At 43.5% G+C, this 22,618-nt stretch overlaps 3 protein-coding genes across 6 annotated transcripts; all 3 read left to right on the forward strand.

Moving 5' to 3' along the window:
- Positions 1–4,747: 4,747 nt before the first annotated feature.
- On the forward strand, positions 4,748–10,409 carry LOC6500985 (probable sodium/potassium/calcium exchanger CG1090). The gene is made up of 7 exons (XM_001954267.4): positions 4,748–5,265; positions 7,414–7,629; positions 7,687–7,921; positions 8,308–8,597; positions 8,652–9,663; positions 9,856–10,044; positions 10,118–10,409. The coding sequence occupies exons 1-7, from the start codon at positions 5,263–5,265 to the stop codon at positions 10,126–10,128; spliced, it is 1,956 nt and encodes a 651-aa protein (XP_001954303.2). The 5' UTR covers positions 4,748–5,262; the 3' UTR covers positions 10,129–10,409.
- Positions 10,410–14,490: 4,081 nt separating this feature from the next.
- Positions 14,491–16,641, forward strand: LOC6500986 (sideroflexin-1-3). 3 transcript variants are annotated; one of them, XM_014911356.3, is made up of 6 exons: positions 14,491–14,561; positions 15,135–15,478; positions 15,567–15,684; positions 15,745–15,906; positions 15,962–16,089; positions 16,144–16,641. In XM_014911356.3, the coding sequence occupies exons 2-6, from the start codon at positions 15,166–15,168 to the stop codon at positions 16,386–16,388; spliced, it is 966 nt and encodes a 321-aa protein (XP_014766842.1). In that variant the 5' UTR covers positions 14,491–14,561; positions 15,135–15,165; the 3' UTR covers positions 16,389–16,641. The 3 variants fall into 3 exon arrangements, with proteins under 3 accessions (XP_014766842.1, XP_014766841.1, XP_001954304.1); XM_014911355.3 differs by having other exon boundaries at positions 14,495–14,557; XM_001954268.4 differs by lacking the exon at positions 14,491–14,561 and adding an exon at positions 14,749–14,894.
- A 147-nt stretch (positions 16,642–16,788) lies between these two features.
- On the forward strand, positions 16,789–22,484 carry LOC6500987 (contactin). Of its 2 annotated transcripts, none has more exons than XM_001954269.4 (8): positions 16,789–17,044; positions 17,388–18,362; positions 18,417–20,102; positions 20,160–20,326; positions 20,388–21,260; positions 21,314–21,482; positions 21,543–21,676; positions 21,734–22,484. In XM_001954269.4, the coding sequence occupies exons 2-8, from the start codon at positions 17,471–17,473 to the stop codon at positions 22,025–22,027; spliced, it is 4,215 nt and encodes a 1,404-aa protein (XP_001954305.1). In that variant the 5' UTR covers positions 16,789–17,044; positions 17,388–17,470; the 3' UTR covers positions 22,028–22,484. The 2 variants fall into 2 exon arrangements, with proteins under 2 accessions (XP_001954305.1, XP_014766843.1); XM_014911357.3 differs by having other exon boundaries at positions 16,790–16,909.
- The last annotated feature ends 134 nt before the right edge of the window (positions 22,485–22,618 follow it).

Genomic DNA, 22,618 nt, shown 5'->3' on the forward strand with positions numbered 1-22,618 from the left:
CTCGGTGTTGTCTGCAAAGCCTTTTCACACTTGGTTAGGAATACTTCTCTGAATGAAACCAGAACTCTGAAAAGCCGCACGACCATGCAACAAGATGCAAAGGATCCGTAGAAACAGTAGGAGTTTGGCTATTGAAATGGGCCAGGTCGTTGTGGCTGTCACCCAAGGTGCAATTATGATTGAAAGGTTCGAATAATATCCGATAAATTTATGTTTACCTAACGATCCCGGGCTCTGGTCAGCTGTCAAGTGCTTATATTCAGCCCAGTGCCCCGGCCGTGATGAATGAATGAGAAATCCGTGAATGGCTTCGCATGAATGATGAACTGTTCAGATCTGCACTTCAGAAAGGTGGTTTTGTAGGTGTACGAACACCCTGCTGATTCTGAAAACCTTGCAAAACCTTCAGAGGGCCGTGCAATTGTGGCTGTTGCAAAATATTGTATTCCAGTTTGATCGATCGGCTTGACAGAAGTGGATTTATAAAAATTGATCAAAAAATGTGACTTTTTTCACAAAAAAATAAAGGGCATATAACAACGTGGTATTCGACTGGGGTGATTTGATTGATAAGGTTTCAAATATCAACGTTTTCTAGCCCTACTCAAAAACAGGGTCATTTGGAGTACGATATGGTCTAAAAACAAAAACTTTTCAATATTATGTTCAATTCTTTTATCTTAAAAAGCAAGTTAGTTTTTAAAATTCTATGTAAGGCTGATGCACAAACATTTATATTTATATTTATTATAAATAATAATATATGTATAACAATAATAGTCTATAATGTAAAATTATAGTACTTAGTATCATGATAATTTGAGCTGTAGCTACTAAGCAATTCAGTTCAATATGTTAGACATTAGATTGATTTATATTTGATTGAAATTCAAGCTTTATTTATTACATAGTTTAAAGATAACTTACAGATAGCTTTTATAGTTCAAATAGCTTTCAATAAGAAAGAAATACAGATACATTTATCTTCCTGATAGGTATCTTTTCTTCTAAGAAAAGATTATCGCACTTCTTTGAAATGTAAAAACTTCATATTCCTGCAATTTGATTATAACTATACAAAGACCTATATAGGGAAATTCACATCCTCATAAGTGTCATCAGCGAAAACCACAAAAATGTCTATAAATTGACATCATAAATTAAAATTACTTCCACCCTTCTTCACCTTGGAGCGCCTAAGCGCAAGCCCAGGTTTCGAAACCAAAACCAAAACCAAAAACCCAAAAACCAAACCCTGCCTTGTGGGTTTTGCGGGCACATAGCCGTATGATACGAGGGGGTTGGACCAGGGGTTGGTGTCGCCACAAAACCACACCGAGAAACCGAAAAACCGAAATGCCGGAATGGATGTGCCGGGTAGGTGGGGAGCGAAGGGTAGTCGATAGGGCAGAAAGAGGAAAAAGGGCGAGAACCAGCCATCAACACGATTATTTCGCATAAAATAAATTGATTCCAGTTAAGAGTCAAGCATGTCTTTTGATTCCAGCAGAAGAGCATCGAACACACAGAATAGACAAACCGAAAACAGCGCTTGAAAAATGTCGAAATTTGTCCACAATAAGTTCTTTATTGAGTCGCCATATACAAAGGATTGCCACATCCCCTTTCACGATACCATTCCCGATCCCGATCCCGTTCTCATCTCCGCTATAAACCACGGCCCGGCCACTCGACGAAGCCAAAAACCAACAAAACAATGGGACAAAAGAAAACTGTGGCACGTCTTTACTGTCGTCCTTTAGTGTCCTGCTGCATCTGTAAGCGGTGAGCGTCAAGGAGCGGTAGGCTGTCCCGACACCTTTGGCCGCCTCCTTCCCTCGCCGCGTCTGAATAGAAAGTGGGATATGAATAATGACAGGCGAGCCAATTTCGTTCTGTTGCGTCAAAGGAAGAGTCAGCCAGGATCCTTTCCCTCTGACCTGCAGGGCCATTGTCTTGGCTCCGATTCGGATGGCAGTGTGGCACCTTGACAGCCACTCAGGCAGCCACCGCGGCGATGCGGTCGCCAAGGCGGCTAGCTGCTCCAGGTCTCTAGTCCTGCTCCTGCATGGCTCCTTGCGGTCGTCGGCCAGACCGTTCGTCGCCTCCTCAATTGAGCGTGTGGAATCGATTAGTCGGCGCATTCTCTCCGCCGTATTTCTATTTAGTTTGTAAACTTATTTCTAAATCGACGGCCCGTGAAGTAGGTTAAGGGAGATGGTTCGATTATTTCATTCACAGTGTCGCTTGAATGGAAATGGAATTGGGTTTCTGTGACAAATTAATGAGTTCATGCAGCTTGCAGAGAAGCAAGCCCACCATGATGGTGACGATGGGTTAGATGGGTCAGTCCCCCGGGCTAAAATAACCGAAACTATGTAAAAAAAACCACAGCTAAAGAGATAAGGCAAAGTCTCAGGACTGTTGCTTGTTAAAACTTAAAAACTATTAATCCCACTTAATGACAATCACTCAATCAATCAATCAATTTATCCAAAACGAGAGTTTCTTAAAACATATGATTATGGGAATAAAATAAGGACAGTAAATTGTATCCTTTGCTTATTGATTCCCAAGTAATTCATGTTTAATTCTAAAAGTCAAGTCATATTTCTGATAAAAACATCTGCGATATTCAGACAGATCCTGAGAGCAGATCTCAGGTTTTCCAAGAAGTGCAACTGATTCCCGACTTTCGCAGACAGACTGTCCCCCAGGCGGCAGACTGAAAGTCTCTTAAGAAGTACCGACTATTGATTGGCCCATAAACCTGTTACAATTGAGAGCCGTAAGCCGTCATATTTCTTGGCTGATCGTGGGCTCAGAAGTCACTCGAGCACTTCTATTCCCAATTAAAGGAATTGTCAATTTTTAAGGTGTCAACAGGTAAATTAGTCATTGTAAACTCCACTTCATATAAGTGACGATCCAGGAGGACTCTCCCTCTCCCGTCCCTCTCGAGGACTCTTTGTTTTTGCAATAGGGCTGAAGGAGGAGCGGCTAGATCAGAGAGTGCGGCATGTAGCAATGTCACGTTGCAGATCAGAGACACCGATGAGTCGCACAGCCGCAATATAAAGGATAATGTGGCAAAATCCAGACAATTGGTGTCCTTAGCGGCACATCAAATGGTGGAATTGTTTGTTTGCTGTTCGATGTTTGGCTGGGACGATGCACTTGACGTCTGCGGGCGGGTCAGGGCGAAAATAAAAGGAATCAAACAAATAGAGACGCGATCCTTCACTATTGTCTTCCGTAATGCAATTTTTCAACAAAAACCTGCTCAGATCCAATTGACGGATCTGACATTAAGTTAAATGTTTGTAATTAATCTGATTTGGCTTTCTTTTTTAAGTTAATTGACGTCAACAAAAAATGTGATTCACTTTTAAATCTTATAAATCTATTTTCCGTAGGAAATGCCATAATTCTCAAAGGGATCAGTTCCCCTTTCTAAAGAAAGTGGCTTCTATTCTATCTTTCTCTTAAAAAAAAATTAAGCAATAGCAATCGTTTTCCTCTTTTTGGCGACTTAAATTCTTTTTTACTTAAACTTTTTCAACTTCAAACATATTCTAAAATCTGATTTTTTAATTTAATAGCCTAATGTTAAGATAGGGCCTGTTAAGTTAAGCTCCAACAGCGCTATTTTAAACAAAACTTTTAAAACCAGATTTCTTCAAACAAAAATAATATAAAGAATATTAAATCTTTGTGCTTCTACATTGGTCTCTTAACTCTATGTTGGTTTTTTTTTGTAAGTGTCCTATTAGTTATTTGAAAATTCAGCTAGTGACTTGATTTTTGGAGATTAATTTTTAAAAGAAATGTTAAAGTGTTAATAGAATTACAAACAAATTTCAAATTCGTCTCAAACTTTGAATAAATTCATGTTTTGGGAGACAACCTTCAAACATTTTATGTGGGTTAGTTGTTTATAGAAACAAATTAAGACTCATTTAATTAAAAAATGTAAGACTGTTGAATGAATTGGCAGCAATGCAAAAATGATAACAAGAAAACGTTTAAAAAGTAAATTAATTTTTCACGTTTCATACCTTAGAAAGCTAAACATAGATGGCGACAGCTACACAGTAGCCTACTTTTATGCGTACTTTCACATTTCCGGCTGTGGTGAGTTTCCATGCAACATGTTCGAAGCGATGAGTTGCAACCATCGCGAGGAGAGAGACGCATAGATAGAAAAAGGGGATAGATTGAGAGCACTTGAAGAAAATCTAGTTAGATTTGAATGATAACAGTAAAATGTCTGGTACTATTTATTAAATAATTAAACTTTAAACTAAAACTTCTTTATGTTTATGTTTTTAATCGATTCTCTTAACATACTTTCTTCCATAATTTTAATCATAACATAGAGGATGGATTCTTTCTATATGTTTTACTTTCATTTCATCCCCCATGGATCCTATATTTAAGAAGTGAATAGTCGGATCTTGCAATTATTTTTCCATTCCACAATTGGATCCTTTCTTCTAGACTGAGGACAAAGAATCGTCCTGATCCTGAAGAATAAGAAAAATGTTAGTATCTTGTATTGGAAAGACGGTTCAACTCTTCTTATCTTTCTTTCGAATACTTGAAGAGTTGAAGTCTTGAATTGAAAGGCAATACCTCTGAAATGAAATAACTTCTTTTGTGTGTTATAGTATTATAAAATATTATAATATTATTAAAGAAAATATATATATATTTTTGTGTACTCGTACTCACCTAAAATGACAACCCTGGGTCGTCGGTGGAGCAGAGTCGGCACAGTCCGCTCTCGGCCTCGGTCGCGCTCGATTCGAACCAGCCACCAGCCAGAGTCCAAGTCCACGGCAGAGCACCCCACAGCTTCGCGCCCACACACGAAAAACACACAGCGGCCGAGGCACCGAGCCAGTCCGGTGAAGGAAAAGCCAAACGGAAGCGGAAAAACTAAAAGTTTAAAGCCCCGATTAGGGATGAACTGTTAAATATTTTGCGGAAATACGCGTAACTAATTGCAGTGAATCGCTTGACAAAAGTGTCGGGCTGGTGAAAGTGAAAAGAAAATAAATTGAAAACTCCTAAGCACTTTTTTTCGCACATGTTTTCCAATGCAACGGTTTTCTTCTGTATCTGTTTTCCGAGAGACCCCAGCCAGGGACTGTAATTAACAGAGCCTGGGCCCCCACGTAGAGCCGTCTAGGATCCCAGCCGTGCAACAAACGCAGAATTCCAAGACTCCAAGAAGCACCTGCTCAAGGACCTACGAAAATGGTAATAGTGGAATAGTGATTATGAAATCCTTCTCGAGGAGGTGCACGAGCAGGAGCAGGAGCAGGATGCTAGGTGCTGGCTTAATCAGCTGAGACCGTGTTTATCCTTCTATCCGCTTGGCGTGGTGCAAATTGCGAGTCAATTGTTAGCTTTTTGGTCCTCCCGAAACCCCTCCAACCTAGTCCTGTTGTGTAGTTTCCGCTTTCGCTTTTCAGCGCCTCCCATTGTCTTGGGCCGATTTGAAGGAAAGCCAAAGCGTGTATGATGTAAGCCGAGGCCCCCGTCTCACATTCCCACGCCCCTACCACCCCCCGTTCAGTCAGCTCAGCCATTTATTTTTATAAGATAGTCGCTCGACTGCAGCCTCCTTGCCGCCTTTCGGGCGTCATTGACGCCGTCAGCGCGGCTGGTGCTTGTGCTGGTCCTTCCCTCCCCCCACCTACCTCACTGTCCCCCCAACGAGCAGCAGAAAACAAAAACAACAAATGTAACTAACAGCAAAAAGTCAAGCGAAAAACACTACACCACGAACCACCACATACCACCCACCACCCACCGCCTGCAGTCCCTTTGCAACCTTACCCAACAGCTCAAAAGAGAAAGAGAGAGAGAGGAGAGAGAGCGAGAGCTTCGGGGAAGCTCCACCAAACGGGCTGGGGCAAGGGTGCCGTAACTGTAAATCGATATTGTGCGGCATGACCGAGTGGCCCACAAGGCGGCGTTCGGTTTACGGGCCTGGACTGGGAACTGGTGGATGCGAGATGGGAGATGGGATATGGGAGCTGGAAGCGTGGTTGTGTGGTGGCTTCGTTAGTCACTCAGTCAGCCAGACGCCGACGTGGCCACCACATCCCCCTCCCCCACCCACCTACCCCCGAGCGGCTGTCCTCGTGTCCCATCGTGTCGTTTTGTAGTTTGTGGTGGAAAAAGCCCACTTGCTCTCGCCGTGCCCTCTCAGTCCTGGGCCTCAGTCTCTCTCTCTCTCTGGCAATTGCTTCAAATTTGCGCTGTTATCACACCAGCGACACCAGGCAGCAGTCTGCCTTCTTGCCACCATGCCACCATGCCACCATGCCGCCATGCCACCACCACCAACAACAACAAGAGCAACACAATCGGCAATAACAAAGAAATGTTGCTGAAATTTATTCAAAGACATTCATTGTTGCTTTCGCAAAGCTTGTGTATTGGAGGGCCGCAGGACGATGTCAATGATGTCATCTGGTCCTGTTTTCCCTACTTTTCCTACACTAATCGCTGTAAATGTCATTCCCTCAGCCCATCGGGTCCTTGATCTGGAACTTGGCGGTGCATAAACAGGGCCACCTCGCCAGGTGACATGGTCTAAGGGGCTCTGTCACTTGTAATGCCTAAACATAGCATCTTGTTCCACCTTCTCCAGTGGTCTTACACTGTGAGATAAGAAACTAAAACAAGAGAATATGAAATGAAATTATTATTATTCAAATTCAAGACTTTCGGGTGGGTCTGAATCTCAAACATGAAGTTAAAATACTTTTAAAAACACTCTGCAACCTCATCTGATTCTGTCTTTTTAGTGATTGTTGGCTTGCTTCTTGACTTCCTTGACTGCCACCGGCCACCGGCCACCGGCCAGTCACCCATTAAGAGCTCGTATTGAATATCAGACAGGTTCAACGGAACAGGGCTAACAACATGATGCCAAAGCATAAGCTTTAAAGTCCAAGACAACAAATCTGAACCACCAAAAGATACTAACAGGTTTCCCAAACAGAATCAGTGGATCTTAGAAGGTTCAACATCCCAAGTTCCATGACAATAATCATTTATTTTAAAGGCAGTGAGAGTTAACTTTCAGTACCATAAGATCATCCCCAAGACTGAACCCAGAGTAAACAAATGACTTTGTTTTGTGCGGTGGCTTTTAAAGCAGTTCCCGCCAGCTAAAGCCTGTTATCGAATTTCCACAGCCAAGCTGCCACACAAAGCCTTTAGACATCAAGCCACACCGGGGCGGTTAGGTTTCTTATCTGAGCTCTTGTACGCTTTCACTTGGGCGGGGGTACTTGCACTTCCATATGCAAATGAACCTAGCATGTACAGCAACTCCAGGTCTCCTAGAAGAGTTCTTCCTAATCATATTCCACACTCTATCCACTCACCCAGATTGTACGCCGCCGATCTCGTCGAGCCCGCATGTGGAACATGGGGCTGCTCTTCCTCATCTACTACTGCGTCAGCATCTATTCCGCCAAGGGCGACACAAAGGAGTCCCTGCCCCTGGACGTCGGCAGCCTGGCCGAGGACGCCGGTGATGCGGAGTCGAATGGACTGGACAACACCGAAGCCAACGCTGTCCCGGATACAACCCCGTGGCCCGAGGTGAGTAGTCTCAAACCTAGATTGTCCATAATTGGCTAATTAAACCTCTTTGGATAGACCCTGTCAACCACACAGGCCACTCCTGTCCACGGAGCGGTACCCACTTGGCGGCCCAAGCGCGACAACTGCACCCCGCCGGCCATCGAACAGTTCCCCCAGCCACTGATGAACAAGTGGGCGCGACAGCATGGCGGCCTCATCTTGCACATCCTGGTGGCAGTCTTCACCTTCTTCGGGCTGGCCATCGTCTGCGACGAGTACTTTGTGGCCAGTCTGGATCGACTGTGCGAGGGTAAGATAATGATTTCATGGTGCATACTTTTTTCAAGTTAGCTATTATCCTGGCTAGGATCCTGGCTTGGCCTTGACCTTCATAGTTCCTGCTCCTAATATTATTGAAAACTTGAATCTGAGTCTATTTCATTGATCGCGACTGTATATGATTAAAGGTTCATTCATACGTTAGCTCACAGAATACTTGAGAGATAACCCGATGACGAAATCTCTAAAAACACTGAAATATTTGTTAAAATTTTAATCAAACATTTTAGCATACTCTTAGTCGAGTTTTTGGCCTTTTAAATTCTAGACAAATTCTCCATAAAGAGTATATTACTCAACCACTATCTTCTTTTATTTTTATTCAAAAAATTCACTTTAAAAATATTTATATTTCAGAACTCAAACTATCGCCCGATGTGGCTGGAGCCACCTTCATGGCTGCCGGAAGTTCGGCTCCTGAGTTAGCCACCGTGGTGATCGGCGTGTTCTTCGCCAAGGACGACATAGGAATCAGCGGGGTGATTGGATCCGCCGTCTTCAACATCATGTTCGTGATCTCCGTCTGCGCCCTGTGCTCGGGCACTGTCTGTCAGCTGAACTGGTGGCCACTGGTGCGGGACTGTTTCTTTTACTGTGTCTCTATTCTAGTGATGCTGATAATAATCTTCAACGACGTCATCTCCTGCGTAAGTTCTCCTAACAAACTGCTCATAAATAAATACAACATCCTTTGCTTACAGTTCGAGTCGGTGGTGATGCTCCTGTGCTACGTTGGATACTGTGTGGCCCTCCACTTCAACACGGAACTGGAACGCTGGGCCTTGGGCCTGAACCTGCCCTTCAAGCTGCCCAGCAAGGAGGAGCAGTCGGCGCTGGTGACCTACAAGAATGTCCCCGAGAGCACCTACACCCAAGGAGGCGGCGCCCAGGGACGGGAGCAGACCCAGCAGACCAGCCTGTCCAAGGAACAGAACGAAGGAATGCCGACGGAACCTCAAAGCGACTATCAGAACTACAGCGATCCCAACGCCAGCTGGGACCCGAACTCCGCCTGGGGCGAGGAGAACCAACCGAAACCAGTCGTCAGTGCTAGATTCAATCCGCCGCCGGTCGACGATTGGGGCATGGGCCAGTTCAACCAGGGCCAAGGGCAGGAGAACATGGCCTACAATGCCGACCAGCCAGAGTCTGTGGTAACAGGAGAGGCGGCGGCAGCGGCAGCAGCTTCTAAGCCGGCCGCAACCACGGCGGCAGCCACAACCGGAACTGTTGATTACTACAAGTCCACGGACAAGCAGCGAGAGCCACGGCCCGATCCCCTGATCCGACCCACGGAGGGTGGTCTGCCAGCACTGGTCGCCTGGTATGTGGTCTATCCGATCCACTACCTCTGCAAGAAGACGATGCCCGACTGTCGACAGGAGCAGTACCGCAACTGGTATCCCTTCACGTTCCTCATCTCGATGGTGTGGATCTCGTTCTATTCGTACTTTATGGTCTGGATGATCACCGTGATCGGGTCCACTCTGGCCATTCCGGACACCGTGATGGGTCTGACGTTTGTGGCCGCTGGCGTGTCCGTCCCGGATGCCCTAAGCTCAATAGCCGTTATCAAAGAGGGCTTCGGCGACATGGCCGTATCGAATGCAATTGGCTCGAATGTCTTTGATATACTAGTGTGCTTAGGTCTCCCCTGGTTCATACAAACGGCCATCATAAAGCCCGGCTCGCACGTCAACGTAATATCCAAGGGTATGTACACTCCCCCGCTAATCCCGTATGTCCCGTATGTGCCGTAGTGCTCGTCATGTGTCCAACGTTTGTGGTATGCCTGGCATGAGTGTCGTAGCTGTTATCCTAGCTGATGTAGCAGCATCCTTTGTAATAGATCTGTACTAATCTTAAAGTTCTTTCTTCCCATCTCCCCTAACCGCATTCTTGCAGGTCTGGCCTACTCCACGCTGTCGCTCTTCTCCACCGTTGTCTTCTTGATCCTGTCCACGCACCTGAACGGCTGGAAGCTGGACAAGCGACTGGGCATCATCCTGATGGTCTGGTATCTGTTCTTCATCACGCTGGCGTCTCTCTACGAAATGAATGTCTTCGGCTACATGAACCCACCCGAGTGTCCCAGTGAGTTTGTCTCCTCCGCCACCGCCGCCCAGAGACCTCCGAAAACTCCAATAAAATATTTCTCTTCTTGCAGGCACTTATTAAGTCCCGAAGGACGATGGCAGCATGCACTTATAATCGCATTACCAGCACCAAGTACCATATACATAGATGCATACCACACATATATATAGTGTCGTTCATAGCCGCAGTTAAAGTAAGACCATCAAATATTGCAACAAACCAAAATTCAAAGGGAATTAAATGAAGTTGAATGGAACATTTACCTAAAGTTAATTAGAGGACAGGAATAATACTCAAAAAAAAAAAGGCATTTTACATGGATTTTTACATTGCACCAAAAAGGATCGAGGTACGATGAGGAGGAGGAGGAGAAGGAGGAGGATAAACCAAAAGATAAATTATATATACATGTATATTATATTTATTAATATGTATTTAAATTATATTTAGGCAATTAACAAACCGTATATGTACAACAAAACGAAGAGTATACATAAATGATAAATAGAACTGTAGATAGGGAGACAAAAATATATGTAACTAAAATCACGAGAACCAGATACAAGAAATACTAGCAGTGGTCGCTAACTATTTTAGTGAGGAGCTTGTTAAAATGGATAACCCGAATCGAAAGCCCCAGTTATGTTTTACAACGATATCCTTGGTCAATAGCCTGTAATTACAGACTTAGTTTTAGTTTAGAGACATTCCTGTAAAAAGTCCCTTTATGGTTTATGGAGCCACCCGAACACCAGTGGGTTTCCGCTTGGTCGCCCTCAAGGACTCACAAGACGAAATCAACCGACCAGAACCGCCGAATCAGGCGCCGTGGAAAACGAGCAACGAATTTTTATTATAGTTTATATTAAATATTCTGTTTTAGTTCATACCTCGAACAAAAAAGAAGAGTGTGCATATTTTTTTATATATTTAGTCTGACGGTCGATGCGATAATTTAACAAATCCACACGAAATAAATTCGTTTAGAAATACATATAATACGTCCTAGGTTTGCCGAACACCACATAAAACTTATCAAAAAATAGCAATGAAATTAAAAAGTGCAAGGTTACTTAATCTCGAGGCAATTAATCGTGTCAATTTTTTATTGCAATTAATATTAATATCGAACAATATTAAATATATATTATAAAACGAATATTGTGCATTTAAAGTCAATTTGTGATGAATTTTAGCACCCCATTAAGTCCTGTTTCCGATTCAATTCTTTCCTTTTGCAAATTTTTGTCCACTTCTCAACTTTTAAGGTTTCAAAATTAATATTTCAAGCGAATAATCAATTTTTGAAATTTAGAGCGGGAACACAAATGAGATTAATTGCTTACATGATCTGAAGTTAAAATACATCAAAGTATATTAGCTTGGCATAGAAAAAAGGATACATCCAACGGTCTATCCTTTTTAAAGCCATGTTTAAAGGATCATAAAAATACCTTTAATGGCAATTAAGATCATTGTATTTGAATATAAACCGGTGCAATTTAATCAATGAAAAATCAAAAGTTAATAACTGTATGCTCACATTTGAATTCTTTTCGACTTATTTTTATAAAAATCTAATAACCACATAGACGAAAGGTACACTAGTTAATGCTTCGAAATTGTTTGTTGTTAGTTTCTAATTAAGTATGCAACAAGAGACACAGTTACACACAATTACTTGGTAGCCATTAATCGAAAGGTTTTGCACACAATTAAGGCTCTACTAGGAGAGTCCTTCCTGCAACCCAGCAACCATGTAACCAACCCAGATCGAATAGCAGAATCAGAACCAGTATCAGAATGTTAGCTGAAAGCAATGTGTAAGACAAATATATATGTACATCAAAATATATTCATTTAGCATAATGGATGTAAATCGTATTCCGTAGTGAGCACTGCACTGCTATAGACTCGCTCAAATCATAAAACATCGACATATTTATACAAAAAATACATACATATATGAGAAAAAGCAAATGCAAATATAAACTGAATTCTGTCAGTTGTCCCAGCCAACTTCCTGGAGCTATGCAATCCAATGAAACAGAAATACATACATACCTAAACGGAAACCAACGTAAAGTTATACAACAACACTTAAGAACAATCGCCTTTCGAGAATCCCTACGTACCCATATAGCTATAACTCTGTAACTCTATCAAACTAAAGTACCATAAGTGGCTGCTCTTACCACAAGTACAAGGCTCTTCCCAACTCTATGAAATAATGAATTAAAGCTGTTATATCCCCGAACGCATTGAGGACCCATTAAGTTCATGCGAGTACTTCCACAGGACCCTCTAGCCTAGTGGACTACATGATGTCTCACTTCTGTACAATAAGAAAACCTACCCAAACTAGTTCAAACATGCTATGCCGTGAAGTATAAACTCAAATTAGTGTTTCAATAAAAGTTATAGTGAAGATTGAATAATCGTTTAATCAGCCGTTGAAGAAATTATGCGTTTTAATAAGCTGATCGAAGTTGGACTTAGAAGTCAAGGTTCTATTGGAATTATTTAAAATGTGCATATGTATATCTTGCGAGAGTTAAATCAAACCTACTTCGTGTTACTTTTAATTGTATCTATATAATAGATTCCCTTACTTTATATAATTACCAACGGTCTAGGGGAAAGGATAAACATAACACTGCTTATGGAAAGGACTCTTTCCTTGGGCAAAACATATACTATGTACAATAAATATTTAATTGTCACATTTACTTACAAACATACATATGTATAACTAAAACGTGCTACGGAAATCCAATACAATATATGTTTACATCTGACATTTGTGTTAATTGCGACTATAATTGTTTACAAAAACTATATAAAACCTATCATATTTAATTGTGAAGCGTGTTTAAAATAACTTTGAAATGGCAACTTACACATTGTTGTGGGATTTAAACTAAAAACATCAAGTTAAATATATAAAAACTAATGCTAATATACAAAACTGTTGATGTTATGTTTAGTCAAATAATGAATTCCAGAAATAAATGCATAATATAAAAAACAAGGCCTTTCCTTATTCAGCTCTATTCTATTGAAGTTCGCTAGGGGATCCTCCAGAAAAGTTGAAAATTTTTAAAAATAATTTTTTTCAAGATTTTGATGCAGACTTGTGGGGAATCAATCTAAACATCGTTTAAGGTATTCCGTTTGGGAATCGGATAGATATTGGCAAAGATATGACTTTCCTCATTTCGAAGGGGACCCACCACAAAATTTAAGAAAAAATCTGAAAAATAATTTGTTTCCAGGTTTTGATGAATAGGGGAATAGATGTACAATTCGATTAAGGTATTCCGTTTGAGAATCGGACAGATATTGGTAAAGATATGGCCTTCGCTGGGGGCCACATTGTCCTTCCATGCACTTTCCTCATTTCGAAGGGGACCCTCCACAAAATTTAAAAAAAAATCTCCAGGTTTTTCAGGTTTTGATGCATTGTCCTTCCATGGAATCGATGTACAATTCGATTGAGGTATTCCGTGTGAGAATCGGACAGATATTGGCAAAGATATGGCCTTCGCTGGGGGCCACATTGTCCTTCCATGCACTTTCCTCATTTTGAAGGGGACCCTCCACAAAATTTAAGAAAAAATCTGAAAAATATTTTGTTTCCAGATTTTGATGCAGATCGATGGGGAATCGATGTACAATTCGATAAAGGTATTCCGTTTGAGAATCGGATAGATATTGGCAAAGATATGGCCTTCTCTGGGGGCCACATTGTCCTTTCATGCACTTTCCTCATTTCGAAGGGGACCCTCCACAAAATTTAAGAAAAAATCTGAAAAATATTTTGTTTCCAGATTTGATAAAGGTGATCCTCCAGGACATTCGAGTTCCTCCCATGGATTTTGTACATTCTGAAGAGTATCCTTCAGAAAATGACGAAAATAAAATTTTTGGGGCAGGCCTGGTCCCTCCCCCGTATTTTTAGATGGGATCCTTCTCTCACACTTCAATGGGTGGTAAATGGGGGGATTCTCAAATGAATAATTTGAATACAATCTAAATTAATAAAATATAAACAAGTTTTTTTGTTTGTTTTTCTTTTACATTTGGAGTTGATAGAGTCCTACATCTTTCCCTATGTCCTTGTGATACTTGTTGCGCGCTCTTTGTGCAATTTTTTCTTGAAGCTAAGGTGGCCCTATTTATACCGTTATTCCAGTGTCCAATCTGAGAAGCTTTATAGTTTCTGTATCTCTTCTAATTGAAACATGGCATATGTATGAAATTTTTATTTAAAATTTCAAAATATTCAGCCAGCGTTGACGCTGATACTTTTGTGATAAAATTTCGGAAAGCTCAAGCACCTGGCAAGCCCAGCTGGTAAGGCCCTGAGCAAGCGCCAAAGCTCTCTCTTTTAGTTCGGCTAACTTCGGGAAACTTCGTGAAACCCCCGAACGGCATGCGGCCGCGCGGGCCAAGTCTGGGCACCGCCACCGCTGATTAAACATTCGAAAAATTTCACTGCCAAGTATCGGTTCGTAAGTTTCTTTTGGCTGGACACAGTCAATTTTTTACGCACACACACACACTCCCAAGCGGTAAACACTCCAGATACACACGATTGTGTGTTTGTTCGCTTCTACCAGCTACCTGTTCTTTGATTTTGCTGAGTACTGAGTGCGGAGCCCACTTGCGCCACCGATAAGCTTATGGATTTATCAATATTTTATCATAATCAGGGTCAAATTATATAACGGCATCTATTTTCGAATGCGCAATCGGAGAAGGCGATTCTGACAAGTTGAAATCAAATTTGGAAAAGAAAAAAAAATAAGTAAAGCAAACAAACATGAACAGGCGAGGCTGTCAAGGTATAAGTGGACGCACACACAGAATGTGATAGTGGGGGTGCGTGGAGCGGCCCTCCTCTCATAACTTGTTTATGCGATAAGGCGCCCGCTGTTGGGTCATGAACAGCAGCAGCTGATAAGGCCTGCACCCTCAGCCGGAGAAAATATAAAAATTGTTTAGTTGGGTTGTGGCATAAACGAAAATTATTTTAATATTTTATTAAATTCGGAACTGATAAGATAACCGTGTGATCTTTGCAGGCACAATCAACTCCACGGCCCTCCGACTACCATGAGCCCTCTTCCGAGAGTTGATATTGACAAGCCCAAATATGACCAGAATACGTACGAGGGCAGGGCCAAGCACTTTTTCCTGGTGACTAACCCGCTCAATATTTTCACCACCAACGCCAAGCTGGAGGAGGCCCGACGCATTGTCCAGAATTACCGGGCCGGCAAGGACGTTCCAGAGTGCAAGACCATCGACGATGTGTGGCGCGCCAAGTACCTGTACGATTCCGCCTACCACCCGGAGACGGGCGAGAAGCAATTGATCATTGGGCGCATGTCGGCCCAGGTCCCCATGAACACCATCATCACTGGCGGTGAGTGCCATAGATTCAATTTAGGCTATTTAACCATTTGCTTCCGCCATTTGATTAATTTGAGTATTATGTTTTCGGTGACCCCCAGGCATGATGGCCTTCTACAAAAGCAATAGCGCCGTCATCTTCTGGCAGTGGTGTAATCAGACGTTCAACGCCATTGTGAACTATACGAACCGTTCAGGCACATCGCCCATCAGCAAGCCGTAGGTACCTCATCCGCAGTCGAAGTGCGCCTGTTCTAAGTTAAATCGCTCTGCCTATAGGCAACTGATAACCTCGTACTGCTTGGCAACCGGAGGAGCTCTGGTCACGGCGCTTTCCCTGAACCGGGCCGTGAAGAATATGAACCCTCTTCTGGGCCGCCTGGTACCCCTCGTCGCTGTGAGCGCTGCTAACTGTATCAACATTCCCTGTATGCGGATGCAGTAAGTAATTAACAGCTTCTTAAACATAAATTCTGATCACACCTGTGTCATTTAGAGAGCTTCAAAATGGTGTGGTGCTGTTGGATGATAAGAACGACGCGGTGGGCATTTCCAAAAAGGCTGCTTGTCTGGGTATCTCGGCAGTAATACTTAGTCGGATTTCAATGGCTATTCCCGGAATGAGTAAGTGGCTCGATTTCTATATAACATTTCATTTCAATGTTTCCTTTTTCCCAGCTCTGACTCCGATGCTTATGAATGTCCTTGAGAAGAGGGGCTTCCTTGCTAAGTACCCCCGCTCCAACGCTCCCATCCAGGTCCTCTTCTGCGGCTTCGTCTTGATATTTGCCACGCCCCTCGGCTGTGCATTTTTCAAGCAACGTGCAGAAATCAAGGTCGACAACCTTGAGGACAATCTTCGCGACAAAATCAAGAAGGAGCGTCCCGAGCTGGACACAGTATACTACAACAAGGGCCTGTAACAAGGGATAACTTTTTTTCAAGGAGGCACATGTTTATTTCCTCGCAGTGCATTTATTAGCATTTCTGTTTGCGTCGCATGTTGAGTTAAGGTTTAAATACTCTTGAGATTATTACTAGCTTACGTACATATATTTATCACGAATTCTCAGGCAAAAATGGATGGATCAAGTTAAACCTGGCTGGATGTAATGTATGTGTAAAAATAGATCAAAAGTGAAAAAACAATAAAATTATGTTATTTGTTGAACTTAAGATCTGCTTTAAGTGTATTAAATTCAAAAAATTATAACGCTTAATTTAAAATTTAAACCAATTTTTGAATATTTTCCAATCGACCGCAACCGGTAAAATTTAACAGTTTTCCAATGTGACCATCTTGGGAAATCGTCGATAGTATAACTATCGATACATCGCCAAGCAAGTGCATAAACAATCGCGGCTTGTTCATACCTATCATACTATCTGCTCATCTCGGCTTGAGCGGAGTTTTGTTTTTATTTAATTCAACTATAATTTAACGGTTTGTTTGTATAATTTATATTAAATTTAAAATAAAATATCTGCTGTGCTTGGTGAAACATAATTGTGCAATATTATCTGGTCCCCGTATTAGACTAACCGTCGTTTAATCAAGGGAGTCCGAATCCCAATTAAGGTGTGGTTGGCTGGTTGACTAAGAGACTTTAATTAGAATGGGCGGGGGCGCTTGAAAAATAAACAAACTAATTCTATTTTAAATAAAGTTATGTCTATCTATGTGTCTTAAATACTGCAGTTTCTTTTATCATACAAGCAGACGTTAGTGGCAACTAATTTCGTTAGCCAATAATCCAAGCTTATGACCACGCCTAATCAGACTCACACCAACGGAGACGGACACATCGACACGTATTGGTTCACTAATACTAATTGGGGGCTAGGGGTCGCTGGATTTGTTTACAAACCTATTGTTTACACCTTTTATTTTCGAAAATAAACAACTGACTCAATTATTGCAGATCTAGGAAAATGTGCTTTAGTCTGTTGGGCAGCTACAACTGAAGATATTTCCACGCTATTTCAAGTTCGCACCGAGTTCAAAATGCCATGCAAAGGCCTCCTTTTCGTTGGGTTCGTAGTGCCCTATTTATTGGCACTGGCAACCGCTCAACTGCCGGGTGAACTGCCCTTGGGCCAGCCCGAGCAGGGACAGCCAATGCAGCCGCAGTCATATCAGCCCACCTACAACAAGGACTACACGCCGCGCTACAATCCTTTGTACACGGGCCAGCAGACCGGACCAGACACCACCCAGTTCGACAATCCCCTGATCGACCAGCGGAATCCCAACGCATACAATCCAAATGCTTACAACACCTATGGAAACCGAGGATTGGGCTCCGGATCTGTAGACCTCGGCGGCAATGTGGGTGGACCTGGAAATAGTTTGGGAGGAGGACTCGGCGGCATCGGCCCTCAGTACGACCCGTTCAACAGAAACAACGTCGGCACAGCAGGAGCTAGCTATCGCGACATTTTCAGCGACGAGGACAACTTTTGCCCGGAGTACTGGGTGTCATACAGACAAACCTGCTACCGGTTCATCCGTTCCCCTAAGCGTAATTGGGCGGAGGCGAAGAAAATTTGCAAAGCCTACAATGCAGATCTGATCAACGTGGACAACGTGGAGAAGCACGCCTTTATACTCAAGAATCTCATACTTCAGAATCATCGGCAGAACCGATTCTTCATTTCCGCCCGTCAGACAGGCCCCCAGAATTGGGTCAATGATGACAACACCCAACTCGTGCAAATAGAAGACTCATTTTCCTTCGACGATGAGATCCCCTGGGAGAACGAAGACCTGCACGACAATCGATTCCTTGTCCAGAACGACCTTAACAACCAGAATCTCAATAATCCGAATCAGTTTTATAATCCCCTGCCCGGCAACGTCAATCAACGCAATCAGAACAACATACGCGGCTTTATAGGTGAGCATTAAAAAGTAATAATGCGGTTCTTTTAAATATAATTGTGTTTTCAAGGTCCTAACCAACCGTATGGCGAGAATGGCTATGCTCGTGACCGCGTTGTCTACGCGTATTCCAAAAAGAGGGATCGGTGGATGTTCATGCCGGCATACGAAATCGAATTGAATCTCTTTATCTGCGAATCGAAGGTCCTCTACAGCCCCGACAACGTCAACATCAAGTTAGACGATAAGCGTCCCTACCACTACGGCCTCGAAATACGCGACATGGAACGCATCCCGAGGGGTCCATATTTCGTGAAGCAACCCAACGATACGATCTTTGACGTGAACAAGAATCGTGTCATCAATGATGTAACCTTGAGCTGCCTGGCTGGCGGTTTTCCCACGCCCTCATATCTCTGGTATCGGGAAGTGTACGTCAACGACACTTTGGAGTACCAGAAGATCGATCCTTTGAAGGAGGACCGCTACACTATTTCGGGCGGCAATCTGGTTATATATGAACCGAAACAGGCGTTGGATCAAGGCGCCTACCATTGCGTCGCAGAAAACAAATTTGGTCGCGTGCGCTCAGAAAGTGCGCACCTCAATTTTGGCTTCATAATGGAGTTCAATCTGAAGCGCTCCGGCGAGACGAGCGAGATGAACTGGGGCAAGTCGATATTCTGCGACCCACCGCAGCACTATCCGGATGTGCGCTACTACTGGTCCCGAAACTACTTCCCCAACTTCGTTGATGAGGATCAACGTGTCTTCGTGTCCCGGGACGGTGCTCTCTACTTCTCCTTCATCGAAACTGTAGATCGGGCCAACTACTCTTGCACTGTCCAGACCTTGGTATCAGACACCGGTCGCAACGGTCCCTTCTTTCCGCTCCGCGTGACCCCAAACAGTAACTACCAGGCTTTGATATTTGCCAACACCTTCCCCAAGGTGTTTCCAGAGGCACCGGTGGCCGGCGACGACATTCATTTAGAGTGTATGGCTTTTGGTTATCCGATTCCCTCCTACAACTGGACCCGTCAGGGGCAGCACTTGCAGCGCAACTCGTATGTCACCAACTATGGACGCGTTTTGGTCATCCAGAACGCCACCACGAACGACAACGGGGAGTACACCTGCACCATCACCAATCCCCACAAAACATTGGTGAAGAGCATCCACTTAAACATCCAAATGCGTCCCGAGTTCACGATTCCGCTCAAGGATATGATTAAGGATTACAACAGCGACGTCACCTTCATCTGCGAGGCATTTGCCATTCCGGACGCAAACTATACATGGTACAAGAATGCAGAACGACTAGATCCCCTGTCCATTAATCGCGATCGCTACATAATCCAGGACAACGTGCTAACTATCAAATTTTTGGAAAAGGACAAGGACGAGGGCATGTACCAATGCGGCGCTCAAAATCAGCTGAAAACTTCTTTCTCCTCGGCGCAGCTCCGAGTTCTTTCGATGAAACCGTCCTTTAAGAAACATCCACTCGAAGCCGAGGTGTACGCCGTCTACAATGGCAACACTACCATTGTTTGTAATCCGGAGGCAGCTCCGCGTCCTAAATTCCAATGGAAAAAGGATGGCCAGCTTCTGGGCTCCGGTGGCCATCGGCGCATCCTGCCTAGCGGTACCCTGACCATAGCACCAACATCACGGGATGACGAGGGAATCTACACATGCATTGCCACCAATCAGGCCGGCACGGATGAGTCTCATGCCCGCGTTATTGTGCTGCGTAAGAACTAGCATGTAGTATTGTAGTTTGAAACATAAATTAACGATCTTTTTGCAGAGGAAATTCGCTTCATCCAAACCCCGCCCCAGCGTATTGTTACGAAGGAGCATGACCTGATTTACCTGCACTGTGAGGCGGCCTTCGACGAGTTACTGGATATAGCTTATGTGTGGAAACACAACGGCGAGGTCCTAAAGAACGACCACGATGGTACTGGGCGCATTGTATGTATTTTAAAGTTTCCCACACCAAAGCACCAATAAAATTACGGCTTTCCCATTGCAGCTCGTGGAGTGGAATAGCTTGACTGTGCACAACACCACCATGCGAGACGCCGGCGACTATGAGTGCGTAGTCAAGTCGGCGGTCAATGAGATCAATAGTAAGACCAGTGTGGTCATAGAGGGGGCTCCAGGCGCTCCTGGTGGTGTTCAAGTGATCCAGATCAGCAAGACAAAAGCCATTATTGAATGGGTGGACGGGTCCAACAACGGCCGGCCCATTCGCTACTACAATATCCTGGGACGAACCAACTGGAACCGAACCTGGGTGAATGTGTCGACCCACGTGCAGGCGCGTGAGGTTGACCGATACACTTCGCGCCAGCAGGCCGAAGTGACTAACTTGACACCCTGGTCGGCGTATGAGTTTAGCGTAACTGCTGTGAACGATCTGGGCATCGGCATCCCCTCCGCTCCGTCGCCGATCTACAGCACCTACGAGGACAAGCCGTACATCGCGCCCAGAAATGTGGGCGGAGGCGGTGGCAAGATCGGTGACCTAACCATTACCTGGGACCCACTGCTGCCGCAAGAGCAGCACAGTCACGGCATCCACTACAAGGTCTTCTGGAAGCTAAAGGGCGCCCTGGAATGGGCTTCTGACGAAATCAAAAAGCAGGACCATACTGGCGTGGCTGTGGTCAACATTCCACTCAATAACTATTATACCGAGTACGAGGTTAAAGTTCAGGCCATCAATAGTATCGGAAAGGGTCCAGAGAGCCCCATTGCAGTCATCCACTCTGCCGAAGACATGCCGCAAGTGGCCCCACAGAAGCCAATCGCTCTCGCGTTCAACTCTACGTGCTTTAATGTCACCTGGCAGCCGATCGACATGTCTCGCGAGAACATACGCGGCAAACTGATTGGGCACAGGGTAAGAATTCTTCAAGTTCTCATTGACTTATTTACTTACCAGTTTGAATTTAGTTGAAATATTGGAAGACCACTCACCAAGAGGAAGACTCCGTCTACTATCTATCCCGCACCACTAGAAACTGGGCACTGATCGTGGGTCTGCAGCCGGACACATACTACTTTGTTAAAGTAATGGCATACAATGCTGCAGGGGAAGGCCCAGAGAGTGAACGCTTCGAAGGTAAGGAGCATAGAACACCTAAAAGAAGGACACCACTGATTTTCCATTAATTCTTTATAGAGCGTACATATCGCAAGGCCCCACAGAAACCACCATCCTCTGTTCATGTGTATGGAATAAACCCGTCTACGGTACGAGTTGTTTGGCGCTACGTATCGCCCTCGCAGGATGAGGAGCCGATCGAAGGCTATAAGGTGAGTGTCCTTGATCCTTGAAAAAATCATAAATCATAAACACTTTTTATATGATAGGTTCGTATTTGGGAGACGGACCAAAACATGATAACAGCCAACAATACCATTGTGCCAATTGGCGAGAAACTGGAGTCCTACATCAACACCCTGACTCCCGGAAAGAGCTACAACATGCGAGTGCTCGCCTACAGCAACGGAGGTGACGGGCGGATGTCGAGTCCAACGCTACGCTTCCAAATGGGCAAAACAACGCGTAATGCGGCCAATACCCGTCACGGCCATAACATAAACACGGCCCTGATACTGAGTACATTACTGTTCATCTCCACATTTTTTTACACAAAATACTGAACAGAGCACAAATCTCGGTGCAGCTAATCAGGTAGCTAGAAACAAAAACGTCCATATTAAGAAGGATGCGCACAGCCTTATAATTTAACAGGAATCCAAGAGTCTCTTTTTTCTTAGTGTATAAATCGATCAACATTCCGTATTAATTTTAAACCTTAAAGTAACCGAATCGAATTAGGCGATTTAGGCAGTTTTTTGAAAGCCTCTGCACCGAAATGATAGTTCATACATATGATAACTGATTAGGAAAGTGACCTTATATAAGATTAAGTAGCCCAAAGGGGGAACATTGTAACTTTTACAGCAATTTTTCGAGAATATTTTGGATTCTACAACGAAGTAAGTCTATTAGAGTAAGTTCAAATTCCGTTCCGTACACCATGATGTAATGTATTTCCGTCCATTCAAAAAGTTTATTGAAAAAATAAATATATTTGTATTTTTCGTACCAAACATATTTGAACGCATTTTTATTGAGTCATTTTTATACTTAAGATACATACCGTGCATAGTTTTTAAATTATTATTTTAAAATATTAAATCTATAAGAAGATCGGGGTGTGGAATTGTGCATAAAGTGGGTATTAAAAA

Source organism: Drosophila ananassae, chromosome 2L, assembly GCF_017639315.1.
Source record: "Drosophila ananassae strain 14024-0371.13 chromosome 2L, ASM1763931v2, whole genome shotgun sequence".
Classification (NCBI taxonomy): Eukaryota; Metazoa; Arthropoda; class Insecta; order Diptera; family Drosophilidae; genus Drosophila; species Drosophila ananassae.

Excerpts from the sequence above, each read along its gene's own strand:
- LOC6500986 (XM_014911356.3), top strand. The coding sequence starts at position 15,166 with ATGAGCCCTCTTCCGAGAGTTGATATTGACAAGCCCAAATATGACCAG. Across the intron at positions 15,479-15,566 it reads GAACACCATCATCACTGGCG|GCATGATGGCCTTCTACAAA; the intron begins GTGAGTGCCATA and ends GGTGACCCCCAG. Across the intron at positions 15,907-15,961 it reads ATTCCCTGTATGCGGATGCA|AGAGCTTCAAAATGGTGTGG; the intron begins GTAAGTAATTAA and ends TGTGTCATTTAG.
- LOC6500987 (XM_001954269.4), top strand. The coding sequence starts at position 17,471 with ATGCCATGCAAAGGCCTCCTTTTCGTTGGGTTCGTAGTGCCCTATTTA. Across the intron at positions 18,363-18,416 it reads CAACATACGCGGCTTTATAG|GTCCTAACCAACCGTATGGC; the intron begins GTGAGCATTAAA and ends TGTGTTTTCAAG. Across the intron at positions 21,261-21,313 it reads GCAAACTGATTGGGCACAGG|TTGAAATATTGGAAGACCAC; the intron begins GTAAGAATTCTT and ends GTTTGAATTTAG.
- LOC6500985 (XM_001954267.4), top strand. Across the intron at positions 7,922-8,307 it reads TCTGGATCGACTGTGCGAGG|AACTCAAACTATCGCCCGAT; the intron begins GTAAGATAATGA and ends TTTATATTTCAG. Across the intron at positions 8,598-8,651 it reads TCAACGACGTCATCTCCTGC|TTCGAGTCGGTGGTGATGCT; the intron begins GTAAGTTCTCCT and ends CTTTGCTTACAG.